The 22,441-nt window shown below is 38.6% G+C and overlaps 2 protein-coding genes and 1 long non-coding RNA gene across 5 annotated transcripts; 2 read left to right on the forward strand and 1 right to left on the reverse strand.

Annotated features, from left to right (window-relative positions):
• Positions 1-318: 318 nt before the first annotated feature.
• On the forward strand, positions 319-2,730 carry LOC149672197 (uncharacterized). Its single transcript, XM_089840407.1, has 2 exons — positions 319-604; positions 1,483-2,730. Exons 1-2 carry the CDS (start codon positions 558-560, stop codon positions 2,210-2,212), a joined length of 777 nt encoding a protein of 258 aa, XP_089696533.1. The 5' UTR covers positions 319-557; the 3' UTR covers positions 2,213-2,730.
• LOC149672198 (uncharacterized) lies at positions 2,550-9,219 on the forward strand. Of its 3 annotated transcripts, XM_089840404.1 has the most exons (5): positions 2,558-2,597; positions 2,699-2,797; positions 2,874-3,726; positions 4,906-5,133; positions 6,726-9,219. In XM_089840404.1, exons 3-5 carry the CDS (start codon positions 3,482-3,484, stop codon positions 7,186-7,188), a joined length of 936 nt encoding a protein of 311 aa, XP_089696530.1. In that variant the 5' UTR covers positions 2,558-2,597; positions 2,699-2,797; positions 2,874-3,481; the 3' UTR covers positions 7,189-9,219. The 3 variants fall into 3 exon arrangements, with proteins under 3 accessions (XP_089696531.1, XP_089696530.1, XP_089696532.1); XM_089840405.1 differs by lacking the exon at positions 2,699-2,797 and having other exon boundaries at positions 2,550-2,597; positions 3,465-3,726; XM_089840406.1 differs by lacking the exons at positions 2,558-2,597; positions 2,699-2,797 and having other exon boundaries at positions 2,935-3,726; positions 6,726-7,123; positions 7,198-9,219.
• Positions 9,220-18,182: 8,963 nt separating this feature from the next.
• LOC149672199 (uncharacterized) lies at positions 18,183-20,738 on the reverse strand. Its single transcript, XR_016367198.1, has 2 exons — positions 20,648-20,738; positions 18,183-18,395 (listed from the first exon to the last, which is right to left on the reverse strand). It is a non-coding gene; the product is annotated as an uncharacterized LOC149672199 (long non-coding RNA).
• Positions 20,739-22,441: the final 1,703 nt, after the last annotated feature.

The following is a 22,441-nucleotide window of genomic DNA, read 5'->3' on the forward strand; positions in this document are numbered from 1 at the left end:
CTTATATACCCTAAATTTCCAAAAATTGTTAAAACGTCAACAATAGCCATGTTTAAAATGATTTTAGGAATAAAGTTTCTTAAAACGATTCAACTAGAATTAATTAAATTAATGACGATTAAAATAATTAGCATCAATTAGGCCCCCTTTCCTACATTTAAATTTTACGGTTACAAATTATTTAAGAAAAACCTCTTAACAGAATAATGTGTCTCGACTCGGAGAGGTTTATTTTGGTTTCCCAACTTGTGTTTTGTCAAGTAGTAGTGATAAACAACAGTACTTGAAAAGCGCATTCGAGAGCTCATATTTCAAAAGACATGCACTAGAAGCCTTTTACAGTTTTAGAAACACAGCTTAGTTTTCGACAGAAAATGTCTAACGCAGTAAGAACTCAAATCCCTCCGAAAAACGAAGAATGAGTTTTTACAATCTCAAAACAATCATTCCTCAGTCCAAATAGTCCTACGTGGATTCAACCTGTGAAAGCAAAAGACAGATATGGCGAAGAAATCCACTATTGGGTATTAAAGACCGGCTTCACACGTAAAGGGTGTATGACGTTTTACACCTTTGACGGGTACAGCAAAGACAAGACAATCAGGTAAGAGTTGAAACCGTCCCCACTGGTGACAACTGCCTTATTTCTGTGGAGCAAATAATTAACAACAACGCGTTTTAATGAGTGTTTTGGCCCTAATTAGTTCCCTTGGGCGAATTTTATAATAAGTAGGCCGTTTACTCATCAAAATTTTTGAAAAGTTTAAAATTCATATAAAATATAACCATAACGGAATTGTTTTTGGTAGGACTCGTTAATGATAATGATATTTTATAAATCTAAATCGATTAGGAATTGGTTGCCTGGCCATTTCATTCTAACTTCAATATGTGATTCACAAATAGTACCGAAAGTACATGTACAACTCGAAGTCTAACAGGCATTTCAGCTTGCCTTTGCTAGCGACTGACGTGCATTTTGAGCGCAAGTCGTTTCCAAATAATTTTATCCAATCAGATTATCCATTGATAAGGTACTTAACAATTCTGTAAAGTCAGGCCTGCGCCTCCAAGTGGTCAAACAAGAAACTATTGTAGCGGTGTTACGGATGTCGCAGAAAGACCTACCTGTTAGCCTCTTTGTGATTTTTCTTTGTTCTTTTGATAGTACTTACATTCAAAAATGAGGTTTAAGTTTAACAAAACGTACTCCGAAATTGGTCAAATCTCAGACCACCTAACCATGGACGTGGACAGACAAAGTCATGTCAAACCCGCGTTAACAAATATCAATGCGTAGCATTCGCCCTCACGTGTTTACCCACTACAATTTAACGGTATTTCTCAATTTTACTAGGGTTTGAAGATACCCACCACTAGTGTCAGGCGTTCCTCTAAGCAAACCTAGCTAGCTCCCTTATCAGTTGACTGTCTATGGTTAGGTGGTCTGAGGTCAACATTGGTATCTAAATATTTGTCCAGGTACGACCAAGCCTCGTGTCAAATAGCAATAACGGACAAAAATACAGAGTTAGTAACGGTCCAACGCCATCCCATGACTGGTTCAAATTCAAATAGATTCAGATTTGATTTATGGATGAACACCAGTAATTCAACGCCAGAAATCATCAAGGGTTCTACCCTAACGTACACTATTGCCACAAAGGATGAATTCTTGATCAAATCATTATCACCTCTGAAATCAATGCTAGACAAGAACTTACTAACCGATATCGTTATCCAGACATCAGAAGGTCCGTTTCCATGTCACAAAGTAATTTTGGCAGCGGAATCGAAATATTTTCGGACCATGTTCCTAATCGACATGAAAGAGAAGACCACAAACACCGTCGATTGGACTGGCGTTTTCGAAGCATCCGTCGTAGAAGATTTGCTTCATTTCATTTACATGGGTTTAAAACCACCTAATATAATCCAGAACCATTTCGCTCTGTTAGAAGCCGCCAATCTCTGCTTATTGCCCAAATTGAAATCGATGTGTTTGAACAGTATCAGAAAGAATATCGACGTGGACAACGCCACTCAAGTACTTGAAGTCGCCGACAAGTATGACGTAAAGGATATTAAAGAAATTGCCCAGAAATTCTTGGTAAAATCAAAACCTTCGGATGAACACGATACTGAAATCAATTGTGACGATAATGCCGAGTCATTTTTAAAGAGATTTCTTAACGTTTTTGCAAAAAATTAACTCGAAATTCGTGGAAGGAAAGATGATCTACAAGCTTTATCTTCTTTCAGGATAGTGATTTATGTAATGTACCAAAGATTAGTCTGCCACTTAAGTGAATTCATTATAATTAACAGTTACGCGTCCGTGTTTCCGGTCCTAGCATTTGTTGTTACTTTTTCTAATATAATTAATTTCCATTAGATTATTGGTGGCGGACTGCATTTATTTTCGGGTATTTAAGTATCAAACCAGCGAGATCTTAGCAAAAAAAATATTAACTAATTATACCTTTATTGATATCAAAAAAAGTAACTTTCGTTAACAATTAGCTTCATGGAAGTAAAGAGAGAGGGAGATATTGATAGTAATCTTGATAGTAATATAAAGAAATATAAGTAACTATGTAAGTATAAGTATACCTTATTGATTAAGGAATGTTTTTATGAAGGAAACGTTACGCCTCCATATTATCTGTGTAAGCATTTCTGTGTAACTTTTTTTTAGTAAAAGACAACGTATACGTCCTGCCATCATAACTGAGTCAGCCGGTGTACTATGTGCTTATTTGGTTTTCAAATAATAAAACTATTTTATAACCTAGAAGTAGGCAAAAATCAAACACTATCCTACACTACAGATGTAAAACAATCTAATTATAACTTGGGGCAAAATGTGACAGAACATTTTCGATTTTAAATTGACCATGGAACCATCCCACTGTACTTGGTCCTACGTTGAGGGAGAGAAGGATGCAGTGAAAACCCCCATACCCATAACTTTCCCCCTGTACCTCCACCTACCACACCGAAGTCCTCCCAGCATCCTCAGCGGTAAGGTAGGGTTGTACAGTACGGAATCTTAATGGACGCCCCTCTGACTTTAAAATAGAACCTAGTTCTAATACAAATACAGCACTTCAAAATCGCCTACCGAAGGTTAGGGGCGTTGGCAAGGTACACCTCGAGAGTTTCAATGCCCAGGTCGCCCATCATCATTTCAACTCCATCTACCTTATTTCTCCCTGGTCCTACTGCTCTTTATAAAAAATAAGTCCTAAAATATTTTAATCTTCAAGAACTCGGTGGAATATTGCAACACCGTTTCAGTTCTATAATTTTTTCTGATAAGATCTCACTTTTCCAATACACAACATGGACACTAAAGTGGATCTATTTAAAGAAAAACTTGGGACAAAGATCAATATTTAAAATAAAAACCACTCAAAAGTCAAAATAAAAAATATTTTATACTAATTTTAAAACTTTTACAGGATAGTTACCATTCGCTATGTCAATGTCCACGAACGTCAAAACCCAAGCGCCTCCCCAAAACGCAGGAAGGTTATTCATTATCCCTAAACAATCATTCAGGGAACAAAGACAATTAATGAGTTTTAGTTGGTTGCAAAAAGTTATAGCAAAGGATCAACACGGCGAAGAGGTTCACGAATGGCAAATGCTCGTCTGGACCAGTTTTAGAGGTTACACGAGGTTCTTCAACTTTTGCGGAACGTCCAAAGACGCAAGCCTCAGGTATTTGTTTTTCCATTGACCGAAACTAAAAACAACAACTATAGATCAGGTATGAATGATCCACTTCAAGAAGATGGATCATGTGATCTCGACAACACAATAGACAAATGAGTCTGCCATAGATTTAAGGGCGTGTTCTTCGAGTCAAACCACGAGTTCATAAGATATGTCCAATAAGTAAGTAACTGATTACCGAGAGCGTGTCATGAAGTTACGTAGGTCATAGATTTGAGGTAAATCGACACCTGATGAGGCGCTGTCAAGGCTAAATAGCAAGATGGACTGCAAACCCTAGACTAGTCAATTCTCGCGTCGTTCTCAAACTAGCTCTCAGTAAGTCTCTAACATTACAAAGTATAGGGTAGTGTCACAGCTATGGAACATATCTTATATGGGCAAACTACTTGAAAGTGTCGAAGAACATGGGGTCTACAATATTTAGTTACATAGATGTGGGCTCCTTAGCGTTGAAGTCTAGTCACGTCCGTCTGCCGAGATGTTTTAAAAGTACCAGACAATTTCAATAGTCTTCAATCTAAGATGGTAATTTATCTTTATCAACCAGAAGTGTAAATGTTCAACTCAATGGGCTTACTATTAAGTGCGGCCACGTTTCACTCAGTTTGACCCTAAGAACACCCCCTTAAATTTATTGCAGACTTGTCAGAAACACCTTGTATAAAAAGCACAATTATTATGGCCAAGGAGAATCATTTTACTAAAAATTGTTCCTTTAAAGGCCGACTTCCAGCGAAAAGGGTTCTAGCGAACTGAAAAGCCGAGCATCGAGACTAACAATGAAGCGATCGTGCCGATTTTCGAAGTCCCGCTCAGTCAAAAGTTGGAAGGGCTCTCGCTAACTGAAAGCCGTGCAATGTGGTTCTAGCGAACTGAAGATGAACAATAGATATCCTTTTAAATTTATTTCCTCTCGATTTTTTGCTTTCCCCTGAAGGAAATTCTCTATTGTGTATCTTCAGTTCGCTAGAACCACATTGCACGGCTTTCAGTTAGCGAGAACACTTCCAACTTTTGACTCAGCGGGACTTCGAAAATCGGCACGGTCGCTTCATTGTTAGTCTCGATGCTCGGTTTTTCAGTTCGCTAGAACCCTTTTCGCTGGAAGTCGGCATTTAAATGATGATAATAGTAATTTATTTTTGGTATTTTTCTATTTAGGTATGAAAAAGGCTATTGCAAAGTAATAATATACGATGTAAAAAACAACGACTTTATAATGAGCCAAAGAAGAGCGACGACTGCAGTCAACAACAATTCGTTCTGTTTTGATCTATTGTACGATATCACGCAACAAGATATAAAATACCATCAGGGTTTGCCATTCACCTATGTTTTGGTCACCAACGACGAAGTCTCGCGAAAATCATTTGTATCCCAGAAATCACGGTCTCGCCGTTATGGTCTCGCCGATTTGGTCTCGCCGTTTTGGTCTCGCCGTTTTGGTCTCGGGACAAATGGGTCTCGGGACAATTGGGTCTCGGGACAATTGGGTCTCGGGACAAATGGGTCTCGGGACAAATGGGTCTCGGGACAATTGGGTCTCGGGACAAATGGGTCTCGGGACAATTGGGTCTCGGGACAATTGGGTCTCGGGACAATAGGGTCTCGGGACAAATGGGTCTCGGGACAATTGGGTCTCGGGACAAATGGGTCTCGGGACCTAACCCAACCCAACATTGTTTGGGGGTAAGAAGATTATTTATATGAGTATTAAAAGCCCGCCTCTTACCACGAACAATTTATTAGCAATAATAGAAACATTTTGGAAAATGTGTCAGATAATTAATAGGAGAATATTTTGGAAAAGGTGGCAGCTAATTAATTGGAGAATATTTTGAAAAAGGTGGCAGCTAACTATTAGAAGAATATTTTGGAAAAGGTGGGAGCTAATTGGTTGGAGAATATTTTGGAAAAGGTGGCAGCTAACTATTATGAGAATATTTTGGAAGAGGTGGCAGCTAACTATTAGGAGAATATTTTGGAAAAGGTGGCAGCTAATTAGTAGGAGAATGTTTTGAAAAAGGTGGTAGCTAATTAGTAGGAGAATGTTTTGGAAAAGGTGGCAGATAATTAATAGGAGAATATTTTTGAAAAGGTGGCAGCTAATTAATTGGAGAATATTTTGGAAAAGGTGGGAGCTAATTAGTAGGATAATGTTTTGGAAAAGTTGGCAGCTAGTTAATAGCAGAATATTTTGGAAAAGGTGGCAGCTAATTAATAGCAGAATATTTTGGAAAAGGTGGCAGCTATTTAATAGCAGAATATTTTGGAAAAGGTGGCAGCTAATTAATAGGAGAATATTTAGGAAAAGGTGGCAGCTAACTATTAGGAGAATATTTCGGAAAAGGTGGCAGCTAATTAGTAGGAGAATGTTTAGGAAAAGGTGGTAGCTAATTAGTAGGAGAATGTTTTGGAAAAGGTGGCAGCTAATTAATAGCAGAATGTTTTGGAAAAGGTGGCAGCTAATTAATAGCAGAATATTTTGGAAAAGGTGGCAGCTAATTAATAGGAGAATATTTGGGAAAAGGTGGCAACTATTTAATAGGAGAATATTTTGGAAAAGGTGGCGACGAATTATTGGGACCATTGCTTTGGAAAAGGAGGCAACTAATTAGATAACCAAATAATCACGAGACCAAACCGTCCCGCGACCAAATAATCACGATACCAAATAGTCCCGAGACCAAATAATCACGATACCAAATAGTCCCGCGACCAATTAATCACGATACCAAATAGTCCCGAGACCAAATAATCACGATACCAAATAGTCCCGAGACCAAATAGTCCCGAGACCAAATAGTACCAAGACCAAATCGGTGAGACCAATTAGTCCCGCGACCAAATCGGCGAGACCAAAATGGCGAGACCGATTCGGCGAGACCAAATTGTCCTGCTCCGCAGAAATCAATGTTGGACAATAACTTACTAACCGACATAGTTATCGAAACGTCCAACGGTGATTTTCCATGCCACAGAGTAATATTGGCATCGGAATCAAATTATTTTCGAGCAATGTTCTTAACCGACATGAAGGAAAAAGATAGTAACAGAATCAATTGGAACGGAGTACTCGACGCTTCTGTCGTTGAGGACTTGCTGCATTTCATCTACACGGGTCAAAAGCCGCCAAATATAATTCAAAACCGCTTTGCCTTGTTGGAAGCAGCCAATCTATGCCTGTTGCCTAAATTGAAGTCATTGTGTTTGGACTGTATTAGGAAGAATATAGACGTGGAAAACGCCCCTGAAGTACTTCAAATCGCCAACAAGTACGACGTTAAGGATTTGAAAGAAATGGCGGTAAAATTCTTGGTAAAAAACTGCGAGGAAGTTTTGAAGACAAAGTCGTACTATGACATGGATGGTGGAATTTGTAAGTCGATGTTAACGACCGTGCTTAGCGTTGTTAGTAAAATGTTTGTCGTTAAAAATTCCTAAATGTATTAGATTATAATATGATTGAAGTCGAAACTTGGTTCTAGAAGATAATTGAGATAAAATAATTTCATAGCACAGAGTCGTGCGGAACATCAATCCAAAATCTTTCTTCAAATTACACGCCTAAATCTTGTGCTCTCAATCGCTGTACCTCATTCGTCGTTAAAAAGTTTAATTAAACGTTTTACAATCATTTTAGGTTGATAAAATGAAATCAAAAGCAATACCAATACCATAACTAACCGAAAATAGTCCGCTTATATTATACAAATCTTCAAATAAAAGTCTCATATTTGAAGTAATAAGAATAACGTTCATCTATAACATATGAAACGCCATAAGAAACTAACCAATTAGATACCAAAACACCAAGCTCTTCTACACACGTGGTCACAAATTGGCGGTTTTTGTTTAAAATAAAAATTCTAGTTTTTGTTCATGAAAAATTAACGTTATGCTAAGAACCACATCTTTTGAATCTTCCAAAAATTTATTTAAAAATGAGCGGTAATTAAGCAGTGTTAATGATTTTGTAGTTAATCTAAATCAATAAAGAAATGTTGTCCGGCCATTTCATTCTCATTTCAATTAAGACACTTAAATCTTTCATTAATTAAGCAGTACGATTTGAAACAGTCGCGATTTAGTGGGTAAAAATTATCTTGTAAAATTGTGTCATTCTCAAATTTAAGAACTTTAGGTTTATTAACTTCAAGTACGAAGACAATTTTATTTTTTCCGCTATGTAAAGTAGCAGAAATTCCTAATGGCTCCCAGTACGAAAGATAACCCAGCGAGGGCTAACTCTTAACTACCTCATATTTCTGATAAAACATTCTAGGGCGAAATTTGAAGAATGCAAATTTGTACCACGACATATCCCGTTACTTTTCGAGGGCATAAATTCGCGACAATGGAACCTCGAGTTTATTTTTATAGAGTCAGTTGAGAAAATAATTATTGTCACTCGAAACGGTCGGCGTGGGCCAGAGAGAATAATGAAAGGGAGTGGTAATAGAAAGCACGATGCAGCTCAAAGGAGTGGTAGCGTCTCCAATAACTAGCCACTACCAACGAGATGTACAAGGCCCATTCACGCTCGCTTCGAATGGGGGTCCCTCACCCATTTATATTTGACTTGTGTGGTTGATAGATGGCGCTTTTTAGTCTCTTTAATACACTTACTAATTAGGCTTAATGCACATGAAATCCCGCCGCACACTCCCTCGCTCGAGGTTTGAAACTTAGAGCAGACAGATGGCCACGTAAGGTTTACGTAATTTTTTTTAAACTTAAACGCGCCTCTAGCTTAGAATCGTGGCGATTTAAAAGGTCCAGAAAAAAATGGCGCCCGCATGGGCCTTGTATATCTCGTTTGTAGTGAACTAGCACGGTTAATTTTTGTTACATGACAAATCTAACGCCTTCTAGCGAAGGGAAAGGGTAGACATACCAGAGCAAGACCTGGCCTGTTACTTGTGATTCAAGTACGCATTGGTAGAGCAAAGTCTTTCACGCGAAAGTTTCTACTCCCTTATTTAATTCTCTTGTCGTGGAAGGAGAGTTTTCAGTACTGTTATCATAAGTTTGAAAGATAGGTTCCATAAGTATGACACTACCTATACTTCGTAATGCTAGAGAGCTAGTTTGAGAACGACGCCAGAATTGACCACACTCGGTTTTGCAGTACATCATCCTATTTAGTTTGTACCAAGCAGCTTGACATCGTATCACCAGGCGTCGCTTCACTGGAATCTATGACCCACGTCATTTCATGACAAGCTCTCATTGACCAGTTACAAACTTATGGAACATATTTTATGAACTTATGCTGGCATCAAAATGACTTTGTTGTCCAGGCCGTAGGTTTTTTTAAACGTTAAAATATTCATACCGTTTCGTAATTTCGAAGGACATAAATATTTATGGAAATGCTTAGAATTGACTTAATTAAAAGCGTCATATGCATAACCGGTTCAAGCGGATTAAAATAGCATCAATTTGGCTTCGTGGTAAGTCAAACGTTTGTTCATAGGGACCACCAGCTTATAAACATATATGCATATATGGTGGCAGAAATATTATATTTAACTTAAGAGCATTAAATACAGATGAACTGGAATGGAGATACGGCGCGAGGTTCTCTAGCGCCACGCCGCGACCAATATTGAAACATATTCGACTCAAGAGATAGTTTCGGCACTCTCTCTCTAGGGGCGACGACAGCTGGTCTTATATCTAGCCCCAATTTGGTACTGTTTCGATTGGCATCATAGCCGTTGCCAATAAACATCCTCAAAATATTAAAGAAACTGTGGACATACCCAAGAAAGCTTTGGGCGAGATAACACCAGTTCTCTTGGCGACCACAATAGCAATACCCGTTTCCAAAAAGGGCACGGTGAAATCCACATCTTGTTGTCGACCGGAATTAATTTTTATGGAAGTGACGACTAAATCAGCCTTGTGGTTCAACAGTGCAGCAATCAACCCATTCCAAATTCCATTGGCCTGCATCAGTAACATGTTTTAAATTAGTCCCCATGAAGGTAATAGCGTATAACATCTTACTGCTCTGAGATCGCTCGCGTAGAGCTTTCAGTTGGAGGAGGAGCCGAGTCTCGTGACATAATTTATGCTGCCATATTGGGTGGGTTCGAAGCAGGAATGAAGCTGAGACCACCCAATATGGCTACCAGAACAGCGGTAAGACTTGGGAGGGTGTGACGTACTACTAGCACTTTTCTTGACGAACCTTGCTACTATCCCATCTCTCTAAACCTGCAAGTCAAAGTCCTAACTGACTGACTGACTGACCGACTTACTGATAATCAAAGCCCAACTTGACGTAGAAGGCTGAAAATTTGCACGGACGTAGTAGCAGGCACTCACTAGGAAAGATTTTTTCAATCAGCGGCCATCTTAAAAAATGGCGGCCAGATATGTAAAAAGCCCGACTTCTTTATGTATAACGGTTCGTGCTTTCAAACCAATTTCCCCACTATTTAGTACACTGGTTTCCTAAGTCCTATAGATGGGCTAAAAAATTCTCCTTGTACAGATCAGCTGCGAGTGGATCTAGGGCCGAGCAGTCGGTAAAGCGAAAACGGAAATACAAGCAAGAGCGGATCTGGATCTTTAAAAGGAACGCGGGAAATTTTCAGAGTAACCCGAGAGCGTCCCAGAGCAGTAAAAAGAATACACTATAACCAAAAGGTAAAGTTGTTGAGCTTACACTTTGTACACCCCATGTGCCATCTTCGATCCTATGAAGATCGTAGGTGAATCCAAGGTCCTTAGCGAACTGTTGCAGCAAATCAATGCAGAAACCCGTACAGCATCGAAAATACTTTGGGTTCTTGTAAGCCTCGGTCATATTCACTCTGTGGAGTTATGAAGAAAGAACAAGATTAAATTAAACTCCTACAAATATCTTTTGGACCTTGGTTCAGGCCCGTAGCCAGAAAAGTTACGCAGAGGGGCAGTATCTTTCTGTGAGGGGGCATGGCAAATGTATTTTTTTTTTATGGAATAACATAATATCGAAATGTCAGACAATAAATATTTCCGCAATATTTCATTATTGACACTCATTTAACATTTTAAAATCAAACTTTTTTAAAAAGTATAAAAAATAAATTGTTAATAAACAATTCTAAATCTTAATTTCTAGTCAGATCTTTTTCGTTGGCTAGGGAAGTTAAGTTTCACTTTCTTTCATGTAACATAGCTCGTCGTTAAAGTGAAAATACGCGAGTTGGGCAGGAAAAGCTTGCCTCGCGTCAAGTGTAAATCTGTACCCCGAGGGGTCGGTCATTCATGAAATCTCGTACGCTGCCCGTGAAATCCAACTTAAGAAATCCGAAATCAATGATGATTTCGAAATAAAATAAAAATCCGAAATCAGCAAAGAAATCACAAAATCATTAAAGAAATCATAAAATCAGGAAAAAAAACACAAAATCAACAAAGAAATCACGAAATCAACATAAAAATCACGAAATCAGAAGTGAAATCACAAAATCAGAAACAAAATTAGTAAAGAAATCGTGAAATCCATTACAAACTTCACGAAATCCAAAAACCAAAGAAATCACAAAATCCGACGAAATCAAGGGGAAAATCTCAAAATCCGAGGAAATCACGTGAAAAACTTCAAAATCCAACGAAATCAAGGGAAATATCGCAGAATCCGACGGAATCACTAGAAATATCGCAAAATCTGTCGAAATCACGGGAAAAATAGCAAAATCCGACGGAATCACGGGAAATATCGCAAAATTTGATGAAATTCATTCGATTTTATCGAATTCTGGAATCCGAAGAAATCAAATTGGATTTCAAAATCCCGTACACTTTTTCCAAAACGTCCGACCCCTCGCTGTACTCCGACATAATATTTTGGTCCTGGATGACAAAACCAGCGATTTATATCAAGAATAACAACAAAACCTAAAAATTCCAGTATATCAGGGATACATATCAAGTAAAGTGTATCAGGAATATACACAGGTAAAGACAATGAAGTCTGAAATATGTTGATATACATTCTAAATAGTTTTAACATTTGTGTACAGTCGCCGCAATTAAAAACTTTCTCTCTCGCGACGTCTTGTTTCAATCATAAGCCGCAAATTATTGATCTGATACAATGGGTATAAAAAAACGTATCTTATATTGTTGTTTCAATAAATTTTTAACTAAGCGTTTTTTTTTCACTCTCCACTTTCCATTTCCAACTGCTAAATAGGGGGTTTTGAATGATTGGGATGATTTTAAAGAGAAGGTGAACAGTTGAGCATAGCTCGTCCGAATTACCGAATGACATTCCAGTAAAGGGAGAGTGATGTTAATTGCAATTTTCTGAATACACGTCCCCCACGGAATCAATGCCTTGAGCCATATTTTTATGGATAGAGATCCCCTTTAATGTTGCACAAATATATAATCAACAATTGTGGAATGAAACTTCAAATTTTCCTCCGGTGAAGATATGGCCACGGGTGCGACATTCTGTTCCACTATGGTTCGCAAATGCCAGGGGGTGGAGAAAGATTTCTATCTAGATTAGTGGGCGATTCTTGATGTCAGTTTCAACATAAGTCTGCACGAACGTTTGGTTGAAAACGGCGCATTTCGGAGAGAACCATCTAGAAATTCAATGGCCAACCAATTCCCTCAATATGTCACCCATTGAAAACCGCTTGGTGGAGGAAATACAGGTTCACTGAAAAGGAGAATACCCACATTCAAAGCATAGCATGGGTCACAAAGTGGTGCCTACATTTGAGGAAGTGGTTGTGTTCATTGTATTCAACTAATTGGGATTCGCCATAACGAAGATGACGAACCTTTCTCAAAAAACACTTTATTTACAATGCGAAATTAGCATTATACTAAAGTTCCACTAGTCTTAGCAGTGTATCCGATGGCAAATTATGGTCTTTTTGAGAATAAATGGAATCTGCTGAGCTGCACGAAGTATTAAATCCTTGAAGGTTAAGTAAGGACGCAATGTAGAGTGTGTATATATTTTATTGAGAACTACCCAACCAACATAACAAGTTAAATAAAGAATAAAGACACTTTGCTAGTTACTATCGAACATTTATTCTTAATTATGAACATGGTTAGGATAAATACATTTATGCGTTTTCATTTTTAATTTCATTATGCGATTAATATTTGATCATCTTACCGTTGGCGTTTACAACCTGTTGCATTCTCTGCGGCATTGATGAAAACAGATTGTTTATATAATCGGGGCGCTCACCAACCTCTTCCCATGCGGCCTGGATGATGGTGAAAAGTTCGTCCTTATCATTGGGAATTATATTGTTCTGGGATACAATCCTTTTCATAATCGCCCAGACGTTTTCGATTGGATATAAGTCGGGTGAATTTCTTGGCCAGTTCATTAGATCTATTTCCGGATGATTCTCCTTCAAATACGCCATGGTTGCACGGGACTTGTGTATACTCGAATTATCTTGTTGAAATATAAATTTACCGTCCGGAAAATGATTGTCTACAACATGAGGGAAAAACGTATGTTCCAATACATCAATATACTTATCGGAATTTAGGTGCCCTTCTATTCGTGCTAAGGTGCCAATTCCATGTTTTGAAATATAACCCCACACTGGCACAGAAAACCGTCCGCTATTCCGGATTGAATGAATGTTAGCCGCATCATATCGGGTCCATTTCTCTCTCCACACTCTTACGTGATGGTCCGTAGATGAACAAAATGTTGATTCGTCGCTGATGACAACTTCATCCCATTCGTTCCTCCAGTGCAGGTGAGCGCGCGCAAATGCTAGGCGTTCTTGTTCGTGCTCTGGTTTGAGATATGGCTTCTCCGCGGCGATACGACTGTGTAGCCCAACGTCACGTAATCGGTTTCTAATCGTTGTTTCCGACGCTTCCAATTCCATGATGGATTTTACAGATCGAACAGTGGTGGTAGGATTATTCACAACAAGAGCAGCATTAACGTCGTCTTCTTCTGCAGTGGTAAGGCGTGGAGTTCCAGGTCTTGGTTTGTCGGTCAATCGCCCATTTTCACCATAAGCGGCTAGCCAAGACCTCACGGTTTGCTTTGAACAGCCCAGTTGCTGCGCAATAAAAGGAACACCCCGAGCAGCCTCATGTAACGCAACGAGCCTATTGCGTTCTTCCTGTGATAATCTTGGCATACTGACTGGTGAGAGAGTGAGACAAACTGATAGTATTTATATAACAATTTATGGTAAAAAATATATGTTAGAATATATTTTTTACCATAAATTGTTATATAAATACTATCAGTTTGTCTCACTCTCTCACCAGTCAGTATGCCAAGATTATCACAGGAAGAACGCAATAGGCTCGTTGCGTTACATGAGGCAAAGCCAACCGTGAGGTCTTGGCTAGCCGCTTATGGTGAGAATGGGCGATTGACCGACAAACCAAGACCTGGAACTCCACGCGTTACCACTGCAGAAGAAGACGACGTTATTGCTGCTCTTGTTGTGAATAATCCTACCACCACTGTTCGATCTGTAAAATCCATCATGGAATTGGAAGCGTCGGAAACAACGATTAGAAACCGATTACGTGACGTTGGGCTACACAGTCGTATCGCCGCGGAGAAGCCATATCTCAAACCAGAGCACGAACAAGAACGCCTAGCATTTGCGCGCGCTCACCTGCACTGGAGGAACGAATGGGATGAAGTTGTCATCAGCGACGAATCAACATTTTGTTCATCTACGGACCATCACGTAAGAGTGTGGAGAGAGAAAGGGACCCGATATGATGCGGCTAACATTCATTCAATCCGGAATAGCGGACGGTTTTCTGTGCCAGTGTGGGGTTATATTTCAAAACATGGAATTGGCACCTTAGCACGAATAGAAGGGCACCTAAATTCCGATAAGTATATTGATGTATTGGAACATACGTTTTTCCCTCATGTTGTAGACAATCATTTTCCGGACGGTAAATTTATATTTCAACAAGATAATTCGAGTATACACAAGTCCCGTGCAACCATGGCGTATTTGAAGGAGAATCATCCGGAAATAGATCTAATGAACTGGCCAAGAAATTCACCCGACTTATCTCCAATCGAAAACGTCTGGGCGATTATGAAAAGGATTGTATCCCAGAACAATATAATTCCCAATGATAAGGACAAACTTTTCACCATCATCCAGGCCGCATGGGAAGAGATTGGTGAGCGCCCCGATTATATAAACAATCTGTTTTCATCAATGCCGCAGAGAATGCAACAGGTTGTAAACGCCAACGGTAAGATGATCAAATATTAATCGCATAATGAAATTAAAAATGAAAACGCATAAATGTATTTATCCTAACAATGTTCATAATTAAGAATAAATGTTCGATAGTAATTAGCAAAGTGTCTTTATTCTTTATTTAACTTGTTATGTTGGTTGGGTAGTTCTCAATAAAATATATACACACTCTACATTGCGTCCTTACTTAACCTTCAAGGATTTAATACTTCGTGCAGCTCAGCAGATTCCATTGATTCTCAAAAAGACCATAATTTGCCATCGGATACACTGCTAAGACTAGTGGAACTTTAGTATAATGCTAATTTCGCATTGTAAATAAAGTGTTTTTTGAGAAAGGTTCGTCATCTTCGTTATGGCGAATCCCAATTAGTTGAATACAATGAACACAACCACTTCCTCAAATGTAGGCACCACTTTGTGACCCATGCTATGCTTTGAATGTGGGTATTCTCCTTTTCAGTGAACCTGTATTTCCTCCACCAAGCGGTTTTCAATGGGTGACATATTGAGGGAATTGGTTGGCCATTGAATTTCTAGATGGTTCTCTCCGAAATGCGCCGTTTTCAACCAAACGTTCGTGCAGACTTATGTTGAAACTGACATCAAGAATCGCCCACTAATGTAGATAGAAATCTTTCTCCACCCCCTGGCATTTGCGAACCATAGTGGAACAGAATGTCGCACCCGTGGCCATATCTTCACCGGAGGAAAATTTGAAGTTTCATTCCACAATTGTTGATTATATATTTGTGCAACATTAAAGGGGATCTCTATCCATAAAAATATGGCTCAAGGCATTGATTCCGTGGGGAACGTGTATTCAGAAAATTGCAATTAACATCACTCTCCCTTTACTGGAATGTCATTCGGTAATTCGGACGAGCTATGCTCAACTGTTCACCTTCTCTTTAAAATCATCCCAATCATTCAAAACCCCCTATTTAGCAGTTGGAAATGGAAAGTGGAGAGTGAAAAAAAAACGCTTAGTTAAAAATATATTGAAACAACAATATAAGATACGTTTTTTTATACCCATTGTATCAGATCAATAATTTGCGGCTTATGATTGAAACAAGACGTCGCGAGAGAGAAAGTTTTTAATTGCGGCGACTGTACCAAAATGAAAATTTTCATTACAGGGGCAAAGTTAATTTGATAAGGGATTATTAGAAAATTTTGAGGGGGCATTTAGGGGCAAACCGAAATCTTATTTGAGGGGGCAGGATATATTTTTGAGGGGGCATTGCCCCCTGGTGCCCCCCGTGGCTACGGGCCTGCCTTGGTTATTTAGTTGTTAAAAACAACGCATGCGTACCCTACAAGTTGGGCTTCAGGTATAATTCGACATCGGACGGCTCTTGAGGCCAGACACTCGCCAGTAACATTATCAGGTAGCATTGTATTCATGTAAGGCGGTTCTTCCATAAAGGTCACCTTCAAGTTGAACTTCTCCGGCACCCCACGTGGTGGTACCGGAGAATCTCCTGGCCATACGATATCTTTAATGTCTATTCCATCTTTGGGATTCCAAGATCCAATCTAGAAATGAGTAAAAAAACATTTTACTAAGTTTTGCCAACTGAATGAAAATTAGAACCAAAAGTAGGCGTGGTTTGAATGGTTAATAGACCCTTTTCTTAAGTTGGCGGTAAAATAGAGTCTAAAGTTTGACCACCTGTTTTCTGGTGGACTGGTGACAATGAAGCCCTATCTATAGTCTTTGTATTCCACATACCGGATATCCCGTCTTGAGGCTATTTTGCGTCCCTCTTTTAAAGGGTCTATTCCAGAGTTCGTAAAGGTCAAGTATTAATCGGAATTGTGGGGCGCATTAGGGGTAAGAGTAGACAACATAAGCCTTAAAAATTGTAGAAAAATTTCCAAAAACGGTAAAATTTCTTGGTATTTGGAAATAAGTCTATTTATTAATAAGGAGGATTATTATATACCTCTACTGGTATCAGGGTAGTATCTATAAAAAGCAGACTAAATTCCGAGCTATACGCAGCGGCAATTCCCATGAAGGGCCATTTCCATTATAATAGGGGAGGGCCGCCGGTTCGCGACAGCAGCGAGGATGGTGAACTTTAGTCTCTGATACTGTGGTCTGTTTAGTTGTTAACCCCTCTGCATTTTATATAGAAGAACTTTTTCGAGACGAATCAGACGATTGTTTTTGGAAAAAGATAAAAAAATCTAACCCCGAAAAAGCTCCAACTACATTTTTCATCTTAGATACCAGGTTCGGGGTTTCGGTACAAAACCTAGTCTGCTAGAAATTGTCGTTCAAAAGTCACCGCTTACTAAAAAATGTCTTTAAATGTTTCATAAAAAATAATAAATATTATTTTACAATACTTTTAAGTTGAAACCATAAATATATTTAACTATCTTTCAAATGAAATTACTCTAGCATTCAAATTCATCAAAATTAAAGATTTTAGTGATGGAATAAGTGGGTTATTTACGATGGGTAAAAGGCTTCTTTTGTGGACAAAGTGCAGTATCAAGTACCCTCGTATCCTGGTGTAAATGGTATCAATCCACCTAGTTTGAAAACTATGTATTGAAGCTACTCTCGGCTACTCTGTCTTTAGATACTCTGATTGTCTATAAACGAAGGAAACGTTAGAGAAATATTTGAGGAGTGGTAATAATAATGTCGCTTTCCATCGACTTTTTGCATGGAGTAATATTACAGGATTGAGAATGCTTTTTATTTTGTCGCCATCTATAATGGAGTCAAAATATTACGGACATTTATGGGACATAAAACGGAAAATTAGCTCCGCCTTCGTCGTCGTCTCGCCTTCGCCCTCTATAAACTACTCCCCTATCACAAGCGACTTTGTCGCCATCTATGATGGAATCAAAATATTACGGAGCGGCGGTGCTCTAGCGTAGTGGTAGGTTGTAGTAAGTGGGTTCGAGCCCAACTGCGGGAGATTTTATTATTTTCTTTAAAAATAGTTATTAAATTATTTAAATATTTACATAATTTCACTCAGTAAAAAATTATTTGAATATTCATGTAGAAAGCGCGACAAAATTGTAAGGGTTTCCCTCGGAACCTGTTTTTTTTTTTTAAATTGCATTTTATGTGGTCGTTGGTAATTTCTCATATCATGAAGCATATAGTTTCGTAATGATGACGTTTCTAAGAATGGGGGGGGGGTCTGTATCAAATTGTTAATTAATTCAAGTACACTTACTTGGACAATATCTCTCCTTCTCTCCATGTGCCACCATTGGTCATATCGCAGTTCACTTTGGGCGTCAAAGTATCGTTGATCAAACCGTTCACGACGTCATTAAAATAATAATCCAATCCATGAGCAAATAAATAGATGGCGTTTTCAAGAGCTTCGAACAGTTTTTCTTTTGTAGCGTTATACCGTATACCTAGAAGTATTTTAGTCAATCAAACTGGTAATGGCACAAGTTCAGACTTCAGTTTTCCCCACAGTTTAGTGACATCTACAAATGGAGGGCAAGTTTATGCGAAATAACAAGCGAAACTGCCTAGTTTCTTTTGAAAGTAGATATCACTAATAAAGCAAGAAAAGCTAAACTGCGGAAATAAGATTGTGACAGTGGGAAAATGACCAGTTTAAAAATTCCCTGGACCACTTTAAATTTTAGCAATGACTAACTATAGGAGACTAAATCAATTTGTGATTAATTTGTGTAGAATAATTATCCTTTGTGTTCTTCGTGGCGTTTGAGATTGAACAAGTTGACCTAAGGGCTGGGGCATAATAGTAGCCACATCGTTATCCATTTAATTAGAACACAAATAGAAAGAAAATTCAAAGACCCTAAAAATAAAAATTCAGAAGTGTCCGACCCCATAGAAAGAGAAGTACCTCCCCCCCATACCTGATACTTTAGAGATAAACTAAAGGATGAAACTTCGAACTTTAAGTCGAGTCTTTATGGTACAGTGGTAGAGTGTCTTACAACTGTGCGAGCGACCCGGGTGCGATCAGGTAAAATTTTAATTAAAATATAATCTCTAACCGAGCTCGGTGGGTTGAGGTAATATCGAGTTCCTTTTAAACTATAAACTAACGATAATGAAAGCAAAAACTCCGGCCACTAATACTACGGTATGTTATCGATTGGGCGTGTTATCAAAACAGCATTGTCCAAAACGGCTTTTTCATAAACGCGTTTGCCATTATAGCCATTTCTCGTTTCAGCGCATTTTGATTACAGCGTTTGTATCTTGAGCGTTGTTTCGTATTGTTGAAGGTATAAGTATTAGAGCTCGGCATTATCTATCCATTATCCACGTTATTTTACCCATAATCCAGAATTATCAACAGAAGTTGTATATTAAATCGAATTATGTCCACAACATTTATCTATAAATAATCGATTATTCACTAATTTACGGATAACGGATGGATAATGCCGGTCTCTAATTAGCATTGATTTCAGCTCTAGGTTTGAATTTTAATGGTTGTGAAACAAACAGTTTCGTGGTTTAGTGTGTTAATGCGTTTTAATGTTTGGTTGGGATGGGTTATTTGAACTCCTATAAATTACCTTCCACCTTATCCGAAATATCCTCCTATTAATTAGCTGCCACCTTTTCCAAAATATTCTGATATTGATTAGCTGCCACCTTTTCCAAAATATACTCCTATTAGCTGCCACCTTTTCCAAAATATTCTCCTATTAATTTGCTGCCACCTTTTCCAAAATATTCTCCCATTAGTTAGCTGCCACCTTTTCAAAATATTCTCCTATTAATTAGCTGCCACCTGGTCCAAAATATTCTCCTATTAATTACCTACCATCTTTTCCAAAATATTTTCCTATCAATTAGCTGGCACCTTTACCAAAATATCCTCCTAATAATTAGCTGCCACCTTTTCCAAAATATTCTCCTATTAATTAGCTGCCACCTTTTCCAAAATATTCTCCTATTAATTAGCTGCCACCTTTTCCAAAATATTTTCCAATTATTTAGCTGCCACCTTTTCCAAAATATTTTCCTATTAATTAGCTGCCACCTTTTCCAAAATATTTTCCTATTAATTAGCTGCCACCTTTTCCAAAATATACTCTTATTAATTTGCTGCCACCTTTTCCAAAATATACTCTTATTAATTTGCTGCCACCTTTTCCAAAATATATTCCGCGAACCAGTCCATAACCTGAGGATCACAAACGGTTATGAAACGCTGTAGTGCTAAACCGCTGGTTGGGAAAATAGCGTTATATTGAGAAACGCGGAAACAGCAACCGCTGTTTTGGGAAATAGCGCTGTATTGAGAAACGCGGAAACAGCAACCGCGGTTTTGCTTCCACGCGGTTTTGCAAACCGCTGTTTTGGGCACCGTTTTATTCCAAAACGCTCTTTTGAAAACCGCTCAACTACCCGTGAACCTAATACTACTACTACGGCTCGGCTCAAACTAAGAGCCTTTCGTTACTACGATGCATGGCTAAAAACCCTCCTCCTTCAAGCTCCAACAAATGCAAATAGTTGATTATTTCCTTTTAACTTTAGTAGACAATGTACCCTGTGGTTATAGACCAGGTTCTTTATTCCAGGTCAAGAAATTGGGGGTCACTGGTCATAGATCCACTTATAAAACCTGATTTCCCATCTTGCTGCTGTGAAATTCTTCATTAGGGCTTACCAAGCATGCCAAGTGGAAATTCTTCAGGGGCGGCTTCCGTGACGTCGGCGCCTAAAACTGATTGCGTGACAACCCTAACGTAGTTTTTGTTCGTGATAGTCCAGTGGCGGCGCTACATTAAGGCTAAGTAGGCTATAGCCTACCTGACAATTAGACAGGGGCCCCAAAATTGAGGAGCAGGGGCCCAAAAAACATCAAAAACTGAGCAATGAAAAGAGAAAAGTTCGGTAGTAAAATAGCTCCAGGTTAATCTGCTATGTAGAATGGTAAAAATTTGTTTAAATTCCGTCTCTAGAGGCTACTCATCGCCTCCCAACCCCACACAGCAAAGACAGCTCCATCCTCAGTCAGTCGATGAGTCGACTTTAGAGGGGAAGCTTTTATTAGCATTGACCAGCCATAGGGTAAATGTTCAAAGTTGTGTGTAAGAAAAGAATTTTATGGCACTTCAGTCTGAACAGGGATAGATTTAATTTTAGAAGTAGGAATGGAGAACAGAGTAATCTGGGCGCGCGTCAAAGTCCAGGACCCCCTTAAACGGGACGGGGGGTATAAAAGAAGAAGCGGGTCATAGCGACAGATGTGAAAATGAATTACGTATTTTTCGCCGTCCCCGTCAGCAACGTCATCAAAACGTATTTTAAGTGAGCCAATAAGATAATTTAAACTTTTCGTTACGTGTTGAAGGGAGGAGCTTTATACTGGGCTATGAGTCGTACTGAAGTAAATACTAACCGTTCTCCATTCCTACTTCTAAAATTAAATCTATCTCTGGTCTATTATCATAGTCTCTTAATGCAACGAAAGTCTCTCATAATCTAAAACGCTTGCTTAGCAGGCCTGTTCATTGAATATAAGTAGCAGAAAATAGTTATCTGGTGCGCAAAAGAGTAAACAACAAGATGGCCCCGGCCAGATTATGCTTTCGCTGCGCCCTCTAGCGGCTAAAACTGATACGACCCCGGAAATTTTATTTTGCGGTATTCTTTTCTTATTTATTAAATATCCTTTCGATTATGAATGAAATTAATTTAGCGTGATTTTGTTTTCACATAAACATTAATGATAACTTTGTTTTTAAAACAAATCCTAGTACATTCTCAAGGATATTAAGAAAGAACAACTTTATCAAGTTGCTTACATGTTTGCGGGATCCATACCAATTTATGACGCCACACACTACCGTTAAGTTCCAGTTACATCTGCGAAGTCGAAAAGTAAATCTCGACGTGATCATCGTGGTCGAGTGGCGTGGGCCTCTCTCTGCTCGATTCAAGCATAGCCTCCTGGATCACGCGACTGCAGGCTATAGCGCGATGCGCTAGCAGCTTATTTAAAATTATTAAAATTATGGTATTATTTAAAATGATTTCTATTAACGGGCTTCTAAAGCGCGAGCAACTTGCGTCGTAATGCGCCTGATCGAGTGGGCTATGGCTGTGTGCGAGCTCAAAACGACATGGGTGATGGGGGAATAGTAATAAGCAAAAATGAGGGTGGAATACTCGGAAATAAAGGCGGGTAGTCTACGTCAGATCTAGGCTATATTTAGCGCCATCATGTCGGCCTAATTTTAAATGCATATGGCAATGTTAATTTAAACTTTTTTGTTCATACATAAAATTTACAATTAAAAAAACTAAATTTAATATAGAGTTAGCAATTCATAATTATTGCTTCGAAATTATTGCTAAAATAGAAGTGTACGTACGTAGATGACGCAACGGCGTAATTATTATTATATTATATTATATTAATTACCAATGCTTATTTTTATTGAGATAAGATTATTTA

This window comes from Phalangium opilio, unplaced genomic scaffold (genome assembly GCF_054372755.1).
Source record: "Phalangium opilio isolate 3A_F unplaced genomic scaffold, DU_Popi_V2 ptg000054l_1, whole genome shotgun sequence".
NCBI lineage: Eukaryota > Metazoa > Arthropoda > Arachnida > Opiliones > Phalangiidae > Phalangium > Phalangium opilio.